This window comes from Meleagris gallopavo, chromosome 6 (genome assembly GCF_905368555.1).
Source record: "Meleagris gallopavo chromosome 6, MGAL_WU_HG_1.1, whole genome shotgun sequence".
Taxonomy (NCBI): domain Eukaryota; kingdom Metazoa; phylum Chordata; class Aves; order Galliformes; family Phasianidae; genus Meleagris; species Meleagris gallopavo.
Genome location: NC_139409.1, coordinates 23428800 through 23443757, shown reverse-complemented (window position 1 = coordinate 23443757; position 14958 = coordinate 23428800). Strand labels below are relative to the sequence as shown.

The following is a 14958-nucleotide window of genomic DNA, read 5'->3' as shown; positions in this document are numbered from 1 at the left end:
AGATTTTTCTAATTGAAATATCAAAATTAATGCGTATAATGTTTTGTTATAAATATTATAATATTTTTTTTCCTATCTAGGTGAAATAAGCAATGATCCTATAACATTTAATACCAACTTAATGGGTTACCCTGACCGACCTGGATGGCTCCGCTATATACAAAGGACACCATACAGCGATGGAGTGCTGTATGGTTCACCAACTGTAGAAAATGTGGGCAAGCCAACCATCATTGAGGTATTTTCTTGTGTGTCAAGAGGTATTGCCTCTTGGTTTTTGAAAACAAAACAAAAACAGCTTATAAATGACTGTACTTCTTCACATATTTGAGTTCTGAACTTCGTAGCATTCTACCCTAAATATGAGCCAGACTAGGAAATATTGTGTTCAATCAATAAACAGGTTTTAATTTTTTAAAAATTAGATTATTTTTCATCAAATGTTCTCTGGCTCGTTATTCGTATTTATTGACAGATTTTATTTTAATTAGCAGTTTCATGTATCTAATTTGGTTCTTAAAGTTGTGGCGATGATAGAACCCCCTACTTTATTTTTGACAGTCAACTATCCAAATGTTTAAAAGCATCGATGATTCACTGAGCAGTAATTGAAAGGGAAATATACATATATATATATATTTGCTATGCTTTGTCATGTATATTATAGCAGAATGAGTGAGACAACATGCACTTCATATTGTCAAGGAAAATCTGCTAATTAACTTGCTTCAGCCATTTTGTTTTTCAACTGTACATTTGTCTTAAGCCTTTGATGAGATTTTTTTCTCTAAATTGTCTTTGATATAGTTGTCATCCTCGACAATGACAACTCTAAAAGTTAACTTATATGGCAGACAATTTTACTCACGCTTAATTCACTTTTGATTTCAGCATGACTAATCACATCTGCAAAATTAATCATGTGTGAAAGTACTTGCAGACTTCAGTTAGCTTTCTGTAGACGAAACCATTATTTAAAATTGTCCTTTTTAAAATGGCTTGCACTTTTACATTCCAGGGTCTAAATCAAGACCTACACTGCACGAATGAGCACAAGCCTATATTTGAACGCAGTCTTGCCTAGCATACAGATTACTTCATTGTGGACCTATGTTTATATGTGGCTTTTGAATTAATTCCATACTGTGAGATGAGAGCAGGTTGCATTTTTTCTACTTCTAGTAGAAAAGCTTCCTACTACCATTTGAGAATCTGAGAAAAGCAGGTGCATATCCTTGGCCTGAATCTTAACTTTCACCATGCCATAATGCCTGGGGAGGTAAATCAGTTGGACGAGACCTCGTAATAAGAAGGGCCTGACATCATGCTTAGAATGAATAACAAAGGTGATTAGCTCCTTTGAAAGCTGTGTAATGACAGTTTTATTTGAATGGATACTGAGCACAGGGGCAGTTTCCACCATTGCTGCTTTACTAGCCAGAGCTATACAGGTGTCCAGACTAGCAATAGTCATTGCTCAAGTGCAGACTAAAAATGGCTATATTCCTGTTGATATGTGGATATTGTATAACAGAGATTTGCTCTACCTCTCCTTTTTCAGTAAAACAAACTGAATTGTGAATCTAAAGAGAAAGGTTTACTTATTTTGTGAAAGATTTATTACCTTTCAAGAAATAAAAAAAGTAGAGAAAATAGTAGTAGTGGTATCCAAGCTCATTCTGTATTTGTTATGAATGAGTGCATGATTGTAGTTCAGTTTCTAAGTAGTCACACAGTAACCATTGAGAACTCTGTTTGACACTTGTGAGCATTTCAGGCACCCCATATATTTAAAATACAAGATTGGTATCCTTGTGTAATTAGATAATGGGTACCTAAGTTTTTAAAAATAAAAGGCATGAGAATCGCATCCATCTACTAGTTTTCAGTTTCTCTACAGTAACAAATTCCAGTATTTGTTCAAAACTACTTGTGTTAGAATGCTTATGAATCCATTTGTGGAGTAAAAACTCACTGGGACTAGAGCTAAATCTAAATCCCGTTCCCAAAGACTGCAATTGCTTGGCTCCCAATAATCTTTTATTCATATATCTACTTAGTTTAGATCCCTAAGAGCTATCAATGAATGTCGATCTCAGTACTGGGGGTGTGGGTTGGAATGGAAAATGAAGAAACCCATCTTTGCTTATGGTTCTTTTTACATCAAAGGTAACAGGAAAGAACATACATGTATGGCAGAAAACTTTTATCTGGACCAAAATATATTACATTTGGATATATCCCATAGATAACTGTATTTGTCTATAGACTGATAAAGAAAATTGTGGTGTCCTGAGTTATTTTTTTTCCTGTTTGATACAGTTTATTTAGAAGATGATAATTATTTTTAAGTTGCTCATTTTCAATGTTTCCTTTACCTAATCTTGGTATTTCCATCATTGTTTTGTTATCATTTCTTTTTTATTCTAGATCACTGCATATAACAGACGTACTTTTGAGACTGCAAGACATAATTTGATCATTAATATAATGTCAGCAGAAGGTATGTACAAAAAGTAGCTTGTTGAGGTTTGAACTGAATAATCAAAAAACTTTTGGACTCTGGTTCTTTTAAGAAAAAGAACAAAGTATAGTTGTCTGGACATCAAACCAAATGTAGGGGTACAAAGGGGATGTAAAACAGGTTTTCCTCTTTTGATTCATTTTTTTATTTTTATCTAAATTATTTCTGTCAGGTAAAATGTGGTACTTTAAAGTATTTTATGTTTTTTGAATGAACAAATTTCATAATATAAAATATTTCAGCACAGCAGAACTTTCTACAGCAATCCTGCAGTTGAAACTGTGCATTCAGATTTTCTGGTAGCAAGGTAACAGTTTTGATCCCAAAGTCAGCACAAATGTAACTTCATTTAATGAAGTTTCAGGAGCTGAGAATCTGTCCCTCTAGTTCCCTCTTCCCTCTCAGGATAAATTCATAAATTACTCGTGATTTTAGCTTCAGTAATAACTAATTTAATCAAATGTAATCATTTTAGGTTCAAAGTGGGGTACTTTAAATACAAGATTTTTGGAAAGGCTTATCCATCTTAAAGGGGTATTGCACTAACTGTTGCTTTAAATTATTTGTTATGAAGTCACTGTTTAAGGCCAAACTCTTTCTTCTTCATTGCAACTAGATTTTCCATTACCATATCAAGCGGAATTCTTCATAAGGAATATGAATGTAGAAGAGATGTTAGCAAGTGAAGTTCTTGGAGACTTTCTTGGAGCAGTGAAAAACGTATGGCAGCCAGAACGTTTGAATGCTATAAACATTACTTCAGCACTAGACAGGGGAGGGAGAGTTCCACTACCTATTAATGACATGAAGGAGGGGTAAGCACGCGTATCAGTCTGGTAGACTTGCTTTACTCTTCTTTTCTTACTGAAAGGCTTAGTATTTTATTCAGGTTCTCTAAAAACTTTGAAATTGCTGTTTTATATTTTGGAAATCCAGGTTGGTGTTAGATATGAAAAGTTTACTGGTGTTCCCAGCCCCCATTATACCATGGATTTATTGTGCTATTTACAAATAACAGTTCCTATCCATCGATTTTTACAGTCCAACAAATACCAGTCCAACAGTAAATTCCGTTAGTTACAAAATAGTAGTAAATATAATGATTTTGAAATTCTAATACTAATATTGCAAAATTGTTTAGTATGGCTTTTGAGTATTTAATAGTTTCCAGTTTACAAAATTAAAATTTTTGAAACAGAATGGTATGGAGTATAGGATACAAAGTCACTTCAATTTCTGATAGGGAAGTGGCTTTAAACTGAAAGAGGGTGGATTTAGGTTAGATGTTACGAATAAATTTTTTACTTACAGCTGGTGAGGCACATAACTGCAGTTTAGATACTTGATTGTAAACTCCTCAGATACCTCAAGCTTATACCTCAAGCTTATATTTCATCTGTCCAATGTTCCCAAAGCACATAATTAGGGATCATGGATTTCAGTAAGAAAGATTATAGCTACACATGATACTGTTAAACACTAAATGCTCATGGAATGGCTGAGGTTGGAGGGGACCTTAAAGACCATCTTGTTCCAACCCCCTGCCATGGGCAGTGTTGCCAGCCACTAGATCAGTCTGCCCAGGGTTCCATATCCAACCTGACCTTGATTGTCTCCAGAGATGAGTCATTCAAAACCTCTCTGGCAAACCGTTCCAGTATTTCCAGATGTGATTCATAACAATACATTCTGTTCTGAAATATGATATTTCATTTATAAAAGTCTTTCCAAAATAGTGGTTGTGGCAGTGCTTTTCTCTGGCAAAATCAAAGGTTTCTTTTGGTATATATTGCTATTTATTAAAAGATATTTTTGGTGAAGTAATATATAAGAAAGGATTGGTACATCTAAATCCAAGCTATGTGCAGACAAGATTGTGGATTCAGAGTCCTTGTTTTGCATTGTTTGGTGAGAGGCATCCTCAGTCTGTCACTCATCTCTTTCTGCAGTGTGTATGTTATGGTTGGTGCAGATGTTCCATTCTCATCATGCTTACGGGAAGTGGAAAACCCACAGAATCAACTGAGATGCAGTCAAGAAATGGAGCCTTCAATAACATGTGACAAAAAGTTTCGTACTCAATTCCATATTGATTGGTGTAAAATCTCTCTGGTGAGTTGTTTTATTATTGCATAAAAATGATATTTGTTGCAGTATTTCATTGTAGACATCATCTAGGTAAGAATTTTGCCGGCCTGGCCAGGCCACCATGCTGAATTCCACTTAATTGTGATTGATTGATGTAATTTCCCATTTAGCAGCCACTCTTAATGTTGTGAAAAGATTTTGCGCTGTGGGCAGAATTCTGTTAGAATACAGCAACAGTGAAGCAATCGTATTTGTTGTAGCTAATACTGACTTGTATAGATGATCAAAGAACTATAGACTTACAGAGCATAAAGTAATGGCAATTATTTAAACAGTTCATTAATTCAGTGCGCTAATACTGCTACTTACACTTACTTTCCTACAAAGTATATAAAGATGTATTGCTACTTTTTTTTTTTTTTTTTTCAAATATTGAGTCTACAGCACCGAGTAGTTAAACAGTATTTCTGTGCTGTCAAAATACCTTTCCAAATTGTTTAAACTTGTTTCATGTTAAAAAGATTTGAAATAGAGAATAGTCTTGGCTAATGAAATCAAAACAACAGGAACTCTCCTCTTATGGTCAGATGAATACAAGAACAGTGACTGAAAACAGGTTTATTTTCCATTCAAGGATTATAATCCACACAAAGGTTTTTATTGTTTTTACTTAATTTTGATAAGGAAGATCAAGAACTGATCCAGTATCCAAAGGTGACTTTGCAGATAAGTTTGAACAAAGATGGTGAAGGTACATGAAATAAAAATGGATAATTGATGAGCAACATTCAGATATTACTCAAGAGGAAAGTGAAAAGGAGATGTGGGAGGATTTTGTACAATATAAACGAAAACTGTTGAGGATGAGAAATGTTATTCACTCACAAAGTCCATTAGATACTCTCCAACACTTTCCTTCTATATACTGTGAATTAGGAAAGCTGATTGAAAGCTGGAAAATGATACTTGTTTTCAAAAGAATATCCAGATTACTTACTGCTTATTGGCTTTCTGCTGAGAAATTGCAGAAGGTATGTGTACACAGGAATACTTTGGCAACATCTGAAAAATAGAAGGCAATCAGACTTTAACAGGAGCAAACTATGTCAAGTTTTTTATTTCCTTTTACGTGACAGAAATAGAACACAGGTGCAGCAGCAAATGTCATTTCTTTTTGATAATGTTTTTTGATACCATCCTATAAGTGAGCTGAGGAAACATGACCTAAATGAGGAAACATGGACTCAGTGGAGAACTGGTTGGATAGCCATAATTGCAGCAGAATTACTAATAAGTCCCTGCCATTCTCTATTAATATGATGGATGATGGAATGTGCTTATTAAGTAAGGCTGCAGGCCCCATGAAGTTGAAAGAAACTGCTTGGACGTGGAAGGACCAGGCAGAATTCAGGAAGACCATGAGACAGTGGAGAAATAGCCTTGGAAACAACAGCGAATTTCTTTTCAAAAGGAGAAGCAGAGGAGTAGCACAGTAATGCACAAATAAACAGTTCTGCAAGTGCAGAATGAAGAGCAAGTGTTTAGGACTACTTCTCCAGGAAAAAGGTGTGACAGTAGAGATGGCTCATAAACTAGTCATGAAGTAACGTTGTCCTGCTGTCAGGACTGCTGAAAGGCAGAGGTCACCTTGGATGTGTAAAATGAATGGACTCCCCATGAGAAACATAATTTTCTACAGCAGTTAATTACATGACCTTAAATTTGGCACTTGGCACTTGCTTTGGCAGCATACCCTAATGACTGAATTTAGACAGTCTTAGGGGTGTTTGCTGTTGCCAGTAGCATTGTTTCTGCAGTCTATAACATGGTGCCTCAAAGAGAAAACAGAACCAAGCCTTCCTCTGATCATAGTCTGCTTTTCCTGAGGCAAGACAAAGGGCAGAAAGTCCTCCGAGATCTGTGAACTGGGAAAATTGAGCTCCATCATCCATAACCATAACCCTGACCAGTGAGTGAAAATAGAACCACTGCATTCTCTTCCTCCCACTGTATGAGCTGATTTGGGCAATTAACATCTACATCAAAGAGTTAATGGGACCCAAATTCTGAAAAGATGGACAACAATACTTTCTTCCTTGTAACACTGCTTTCTGATAATTTGTTCTCTTTCCCTACTTGGACATCTGCCTCTCACATCAGTAAGTGCATAAATGGTTTTACTGCAGCTGTCTGGGTCTGGAGGTTCTACTAAGCAACCAGGTGGAACTGATGTACCTAGTGCAAAATATTCTGCAGAACATTAATGAGTGGAGAGTCTTGCACTTGAAAAATACTTTCTTTCCAGTGTTACCCAAAAACCTTTTCATCCCCCACACAAGTTTTAACGCACCCTCTTGTGAATTAAATTACAAATTATAAAGGCATGCCCATCAACTGCAAGATTTCTCACAAACAGGCAGAAGGACAAGCGGGTAGGCAAATGCAGTTTATTTTCAATTAGGTAGATGAAGATAGAGTAAAAAAAATAGATTATGGCAAAGGCCATCAGTTAAATGCAATATGAAATTTGACAACCAAAAAGCTTGTATTTTCAGGAAGTTTAGATCCAGATGTTAAAAGAAAAAAGCATGTGGCAAGGAATGCAGCCTTCTGGAAGTTAGTTGTATGAGGAGGTAGGAAAACCTGGGAAGTCTGGGTTTGTTAAACAAAACGCTCATCTCGGGAGCAACCCACGCTTCCTGCGGCAGGTGGGAGGGGTGGCATAGAGCTGCTCGGCCCTCAGCAGCTCAGCTACTGCTTCTTGTACTTCTGGGTGCTACGTGACCAGAGACGGGTGGAGTGGGCTGCCCAGGGAGGGGGTGGAATCACGGACCCTGGAGGTGTTCAATAAACGTTTAGATGTTGTTGTACTGAGGAACGTGGTTTAGTGAGAGCTATTAGTGATAGGTGGACACTTGGACTGGATGATCCTGAAAATCTTTTCCAACCTTGGCGATTTTATATGAAGCTCAATAGGACATCAAGAGGGGAGGTGCTCTTCATCTCTACCACCTTCGTACAACAGAGGGCAGTATTGTTATTTAGGAAGATGAGTAAGAACTTACTGTGTTCATCATGCAGAAATCAGTATTGCTGTAAAGAAAATAAAGTAATACTATAATAAAATAATATTTTGAAATCATCTCTATCAGAAACTTTTGACAAAATGAAAGGATTTATTGTTTAAAAAATGGACAAAATTTTATCAAATTTGACAAATATTATTGCGCAGCATAGGTTCTATTCTGTGTGCTTGTCGATCAACTACTTCTTGGTTTCCCATTCTTTTCCCTTTGTGATATAATTGTCTTTTCTGTTTTTATTTTTCCTTTTCCCTGGTTGTCAGGTTGACAATACAAAGCAAGTTTCCACCTTTCAGGAAGTGATTCGTGGAGAGGGGATACTGCCTGATGGCGGGGAGTACAAGCCGCCTTCTGACTCACTGAAAAGCAGAGACTATTACTCGGATTTCCTCATTACACTGGCGGTGCCCTCGGCAGTAGCACTGGTGCTTTTTCTAATTCTTGCCTATATCATGTGCTGCCGACGGGAAGGAGTGTGAGTACTTTAATGCACTAATAAGAAGTTTCAGGTTTTTCTAAGGTTAAAATGCATAGGAGACTATTTATTAGAAGGATTCCATTCAGTTCTTAAAAATAATAATAATAAAAAAATAGAACAGGCCAAAAGACATCTGTTCTGAAATACTGAGCTAGCTAAACACATACAGTGATTTTTTCCTAGGCAATGCATACAGGGGACTCTAAATGTTCGAGTTGAAAGGGTTAAAAATCTCCACATAAACGTGAAATTTATCTCCCCCAAGCAAATAAAATACTAATAAAGGATCACTGGTTCAGGAAAATATTAAATAATTTCTAAAATGCTAATTTTTTAAAAATGGGTTGAGAATGTACACTGAATTTAGATGTCTAAGAGCAAAACCTAAACGGAAAGCAGCAAGTAGCGTAACTCCTGCCATTTCTTACACAAACTACAGTTTCATTTTGTCACGGAATTTATTTTAGCCAGAAGCTTGTTCTTTAACTTGCATTTCCATTTCTCCGTGTGTGTGTGTCTGTATGTGTCTGTCATCAGAGCATCCCCACACTGCGTTCACCGAGGCCACATCATGAACCCAGCTGCAAATGCTGCCAAGTTGCGGTTAGCAGTAACGTTGTCAGCATTTCTGTACCACGTACTATTTCCATCATCAGATAGACTTAATGTTCCAACTATCAATGCTATTATTTAATTCATAAATTTTGTTTTGTTTTTAGGGAAAAGAGAAACATGCAAACACCAGAGTAAGTGTCTTCTTTCCTGTTATTTTTCTTTTATCATTTAATTTTCATTCTCAGTAGCTTGTCACGCTTCATACATGTGTGTCATAATCTTCTGTCATTCTCTCTAACCCATGGTTTAATTCATAAATGTGAAAGCTGCTTTAAATCAGAGCCTTGGTGAGGATAGAAGAATCAGAATAAAAAGGGTTTGAAATTAATAACTATGAATTCAACATAAATTAGTTCTCTTAAAATAAATATCTTAAAATATAATTTATTCATAGAGTCATAGAATGGCTTAGGTTGGAGGGGACCTTAAAGATATTCTCCTGATTATCAGACCTCCCACTCTGTATCTTTAAAGCGAGGGATGGGAGGAATATCCCAGAAGGTGTCCAATTGCTACAGCATAGAATGTTTTAAAATTAATTCTCTATGAGTTTTTATGTACCTACCATGAGAATAAAACTTATTTTAAATGCAGCAAATAAAGGGAATACTAGAAGTAAATTGCACAGTTGTGGATCCTATGCAAAATACTCATCCAGACAGCAAAATCTAGTGGCATAATTACTGCCTTCAAGATCAAATATATCTAATATTCATTCAATTACCTGTGTAGAGATTTCTTGTAAGTGGTGCACTATTGAGTTTGTAGCATGCATCAGTCCTCAAATTTTTTTAAAAGTAATAGTTGTAAAAATCTATGCATTTAGACAGAGCACTTAAAACATGTATTCACTGTTATATCTCCTTTTGACGTAGCATCCAGTTGGTCCACCATAGTGCTATACAGAAATCAACCAAAGAGCTCCGTGACATGTCTAAAAACAGAGAGATAGCATGGCCTCTCTCAACGCTGCCAGTGTTCCACCCGGTTACTGGTGAGATCGTGCCACCCCTTCACCCAGACAACTACGACAATACGAGTATGCCACTGATGCAAACACAACAGTAAGTGTTTCCATTGAAAAAAAAAATACTTATTCTGTTATATAATTTAACTATTGCAGTGCTTGTCATTTGAAACGTGTTTATTATGGGGGTGCATGGCTCGGTAGTTCAAGATTGCTCTGATGTTTGCCATTCAAGCAGAAATGAAGGCCTGTGATAAAATGAGTGGATTTTCAGGCTGCAAACTTGGCAAGAGGCTTCATGGGGAACAGTCACATTCATACATACTTTGGAGAAAACCTACTTTTGACAGAGGAAGCAATTAACACTGTTCCATTTTAGAAACCCTGCCTCTTAGGAGTTCTGGTACGAAAAATAACAGCAGCCCCGTAAGGTCCAGTCTTTGTAAGTATTTAGTCATGTACCTGTCACTCATGGTTTGTGTTTGAAGTGTTAACACGGAATAGAAGAGAGTTTTCCTTTACGTAGATAATGTATAGAGACTTAACAATGAACATGTTCTGAATGCTGAGCCATTTTCATTGTTGCCAAGATACAAACCTGAAAAATATTCGCTTCCATTCCTCAATTTATTAATTACTATTGAGGCAGAGTTATCTAGCGCTCTGCACATTTACCAATTGCCAAGTAGGTACTGCAGAAAAAAGACATTTGCTGGAAGGGTTCGGCTGAGGTGTGTGGAGCTGAGACTTGGAGATGACTGGTATTGTTACTCAATGCCTGGGAAGACAGTAAGTCAGGTTGGGAGCTGCTCATCTCATGGGTGTGTGTGAGTGGAAATGGCATGACCTTCATGATACCGGTCCAGTGCCAGCACCAACTTGGCCCTCATACACACTTGGTTGCCATGTGTTCCCTTTATAATGTAGATATGCATGAAGTATTTTCTTCTCCTTGTTCCTAAGCTAAATTCTACTCCCCAAAAATCTTCAGAAAGCATAGCTGTATAACTTATCCCTTGTACTGTGAAGTGTTCTACCCTGTTACTGCACATTAACAGAAGGTAAAAGAAACAAGTTTAAGAAAATATAGATACAGACCAGTTTAAGAAATCATACAGGGCCAAAATTATATTTCTAGATGGTTTTTCCCTTCAGTACTCGATACACTTCAGTCAATGACATGGTAAAACTTTGTGTATATTTGCCTATACTCAATTGATTAATTCCAAAGAAAGTTAACCCTATGGATAAGTGTTTTTATAAGTAGGGTCTCGGAGCCAAAGGCTTTCTGCAGTTGCACATACTGTTCTTATCCACTTCGTCTGCATTCCAGCCCCTCATTCCTTTCTGCAAAAGCAACCTTAATATCTGGTCCCAGACAGTTAAGCAGGGCACAGAATCTGGCTTTGCCTCAATAAGTGAACTTGTCTGCTGTGCAGTGAACGTTTGTTCATTCTGCAGTCAATAATTAATTGGCAAAGACTGTCACCTCTTCCATATTCATCACTTCTGGAAACTGAACTGAAACAGAAACCTCTTGTTACATTTGTCCTTTCACCAAGTTTGAGCCTATGAGCCCAGTAGATATGCAAAATCATAGCAACTACCCCTTAAAACTCACTCACTCTTCTTCCTATTGACTTGGGTGACCTCTTCACAGCTGTATTTGTGAAGCAAAAAATCGATTACTGCTTCATAAGCAAAACCTCACAACTTTTAAATTGACCTATTGAAGTTTTATGCATAACATACTTCAGCCTTGGTGCGGAAGCATTAAAGATACTCAATTGTGTTTTGTAGGAACCTGCCACATCAGACTCAGATTCCACAGCAGCAGAGTGCAGGTCAGTACTAAAGAAAAGCACTGTGACTATGAAATGATCAGTGGGCAATTGAAACACCTACAGTCAGTGGAAAATGTTTTTTAATGTAATTATTACAGCATTGTAATTCCAGACATTTTTGGATCACTCAGTGAAAATTTTGAGATGGCACTGGTTGAACAAGTAGAAGTGCTGTATCAGGACTCAATTTTAAACACTGGAATTAGGTACTGCTAAGATAGAAACCTCCTCACGTAAATCATTTTCTATTACAACAGCAAATTCCCAAACATTTTTCAGATTCCCTAAAATTCAATACAAAATCAAAACTTCTCATTGCTACTAATACTAGTTAAGCACTGAAGAAGGAGCTTTTTATTGCTGTTAATAAGCATGAACAGTTGATAGTAGGGAATCTGTTGAGATGCTATTTGTGCTGCTGGTCTCCAGTATCTTAGTCTTCACTCTTACACCTTTTAGTCAACTCACAGTGTGTATTGACTGAGGCTGTGACTAAGGCTGACTGCTCACTTTAGCTACTGTGTCAGTGCTGAGAAGGATTGTAGAATCACAGAATGGCCTGGGTTGAAAAGAAGCTCAAAGATCAGCTAGTTCCAACCCTCCTGCTATGGGCAGGGTCACCAACCAGCTGCCCAGGCTGCCCAGAGTCACATCCAGCCCGGCCTTGAATGCCTCCAGGAATGGGGCATCCACAGCCTCCTTGGGCAACCTGTTCCAGTGCGTCACCACCCTCTGTGTGAAAAACTTCCTCCTAATATCTGACCTAAACCTCCCCTGTGTCAGTTTAAAACCATTCCCCCTTGTCCTATCACTACCAACCCACATAAACAGTCTTTCCCCCTCCTTCAGGTACTGGAAGGATACAGTCTTCCACATGGGAAAGGCCATAAGGATGATATAAGGAAAATGTAGAGCCCAGAGTAGAGTTTTTCAATATTCAAAGAGGTACTTAGGCAAAACAGTAAATACATATATACAGAATATAATGTGTGAACTACAGCTCTGAGAGGAAGATTTGTGTTAAGTTAGGGGCTACGTAAGCTACTCTTTGTTTTCATTCAAATCCTTCTTCTTCATTACTGCTTTCGGGGATTGAAGGAGAATTTCGTATGACAACATTTCAAAGATTTGAGGCAAGTATATGAAAGATGCTTCTGCACTTTTTTTTTTTTTTTTTAAGTCTGAGAGTTAGAAACAGCTACAAAAACAAACAAAGAAAAGAAAACACAAACCAAACAAACCCACCTTAATGCTGTGCTATTGGCTTTGCCATTTGTGTGCTTTGTTAGACATATACTGGAAATGGTAGATGACCCTGAAAGTATCCACCTGTATCCTCCAGCACTGGCTTGGGCTGAAAGTTAGCATAGTTCTGAATGCTCACTACTCCAGGAACTTAGCAGAAAAAAAACATTACAAATACGAGCTGCTCCATCATGACAGTTTTCCTATAAGAACGTCAGTCTGTCTTGCAGTAAAAAGAGGCAAAATCTCATGGTAGCACACTGTATGTTGATGGCAGAGAGAAATTTTATAAAAGATCCAAACTGTAAGTTAGCGTGGGTTAGTCACTTGCAAACTGCATTGAAGAACTGCCATAAAAAGGCAGACTTTCAGAGTCAGAATGGTCAGAATGTCAGGCTGAATGGAAAACTAAGGCTCTCCTAAAATTCTGAGTAGCACTGGTACAAACTTAACAGGCCATTTTGTTGGTCTGCTCAAGTAAGAAATGTAGAGACCTACAATGCCTAAGGCCAAAGAAACAGTGAGCTTAACACTCGTGGTTTGTTTTTCTTCCTTTGCTATGGAGAATTCCCAGTGCTGTGCTCAGAACTGTGATCATACGCTCACCACCATGACTAAGAGGATATTTCTGTTTTTAGAACTTCAGTCAATCACAGTATTTGATTTGAAGAGCAAGGGGTGTATAGTAGCAATATCCTCTTCAGGAGCCTTTCGGAGCTCCAAAAGAAACAAAGTTTTTTTTAACCATATGTAAAATGCAGCTGGTAGACTTCACAGCTGACGTAATGTTCAGCTGTTTCACAAAGTTAATGCTGGGCAGGAATTGCATATAATGTCTGTGCGACACTACTGAAAACTGCTACTGACCTCCAATACACAAAGGTAAATTAAGTTTTTATTTTTATAATTACTTCTCTTGTAGATTGGCAAGATCAGCGAGAGCTATCCCAAGGCTAGGTGTAAGATACTCCTATAATGCAAAAGATTCAATAGAGCATGTGTTGCCTACACAGTGTTTTCCATGTGGAGTTTTGCAGTCTCCCAATGAAATGTAAGGTCTGAAGTAGAAAGATGTATTCCCAGTTAAACCGTCTATTCCCGGATGAATAAACAGTACCTCCATGCTGTGCTGCTGGTTGATTCTTTGTTGTTAAAGCATCGTCTGCCACTGATGCATTCTAAGAATTCTTATCTATTTACAGGTAAATGGTATTCCTGAGGAACGAAAACTAACAGAAGCAATGAATTTGTGATCAGAGAAAGCAGTAGTTGTCCTGTTTCCTTATTTGTTCTGATCGATGCATGAGTTTTCCTGGTGTCTATTGTGCATGCCCACAGTATTAAGCCGATTCCAGTGCCAGAGATCACTTCCACGTAATAATGTACTGTATCTTTTTGTACTTTGGACATTTTTGACAATTTGTAAACACTGATAACTTTTTATATTTGTTACATTAAGAAAATAATCTTTCAAATATATGTATTAATAAATATCCAAGTTTTTTCTGTCTCATGATCTCTCCTGAAAGTTTTAACAGGGAAATCAGAACTAGAAAACAAGCACAAGGTTCAGAGGATTTTAGACTCTGTGCTATGGGATGATATCTTTGCCTTATGTCTGCACACCAAAAGGCTGTATGAGCATGGAAACTGGTGCAATATGAGGCTCGGAAATAGCATCCAGATTTATTAGCTGTTCATTTCGCAGAGATAGATGGTCGGAATGCAGTAAGTTATTTTTGAGGGGAAATCAAACAACAAAATGACCCCAAATCTTAACTACTCATGCTGAAAATTGGATTTGTTACTTTACAGACACTTTAACATGTGATGACTTCTAAGCAATAAAATTTAAAATCTGTCCATTCATTCACCGGATTATTTTAGAGGAAAGTCTTACAAAGCACTGCAGGCAAAAATTAGTGTCTCCAAATAAAGGAGGGTGCATTTTATTTGGCATGTGTGCGCTTACCTTTAAGCCTTTAAAAACGTTCTTTAAAAGCTTTTGGTGGTGTTCCCAATGTGATACACCTGTTACATCCTTGTTGTCTGGAGCAAAAAAAAGAGTGAGAGAATTTGCCATCCCATCCACCAGGGATTCTATTGTAGCTGTT

At 37.3% G+C, this 14958-nt stretch overlaps 2 protein-coding genes across 3 annotated transcripts in view; one reads left to right on the top strand and one right to left on the bottom strand.

Moving 5' to 3' along the window:
* The window catches only part of SGCE (sarcoglycan epsilon), a 28442-nt gene extending 14085 nt beyond the window's left edge, over window positions 1-14357 (top strand). For both annotated transcript variants that reach the window (XM_085227466.1, XM_085227467.1), the window contains exons 3-11: window positions 81-238; window positions 2431-2503; window positions 3141-3339; window positions 4474-4636; window positions 7959-8170; window positions 8893-8919; window positions 9664-9852; window positions 11556-11599; window positions 14047-14357. In XM_085227466.1, coding sequence (XP_085083592.1) covers window positions 81-238; window positions 2431-2503; window positions 3141-3339; window positions 4474-4636; window positions 7959-8170; window positions 8893-8919; window positions 9664-9852; window positions 11556-11599; window positions 14047-14063 — 1082 coding nt within the window. In that variant the 3' untranslated portion in view covers window positions 14064-14357. The remainder of the gene's footprint in view (window positions 1-80; window positions 239-2430; window positions 2504-3140; window positions 3340-4473; window positions 4637-7958; window positions 8171-8892; window positions 8920-9663; window positions 9853-11555; window positions 11600-14046) is intronic.
* Window positions 7046-14958, bottom strand: part of CASD1 (CAS1 domain sialic acid O acetyltransferase 1) — a 35362-nt gene continuing 27449 nt past the window's right edge. Inside the window, exon 19 of the transcript XR_014884239.1 lies at window positions 7046-7705. The gene's annotated coding sequence lies outside the window, so the exon portion shown is untranslated. The remainder of the gene's footprint in view (window positions 7706-14958) is intronic.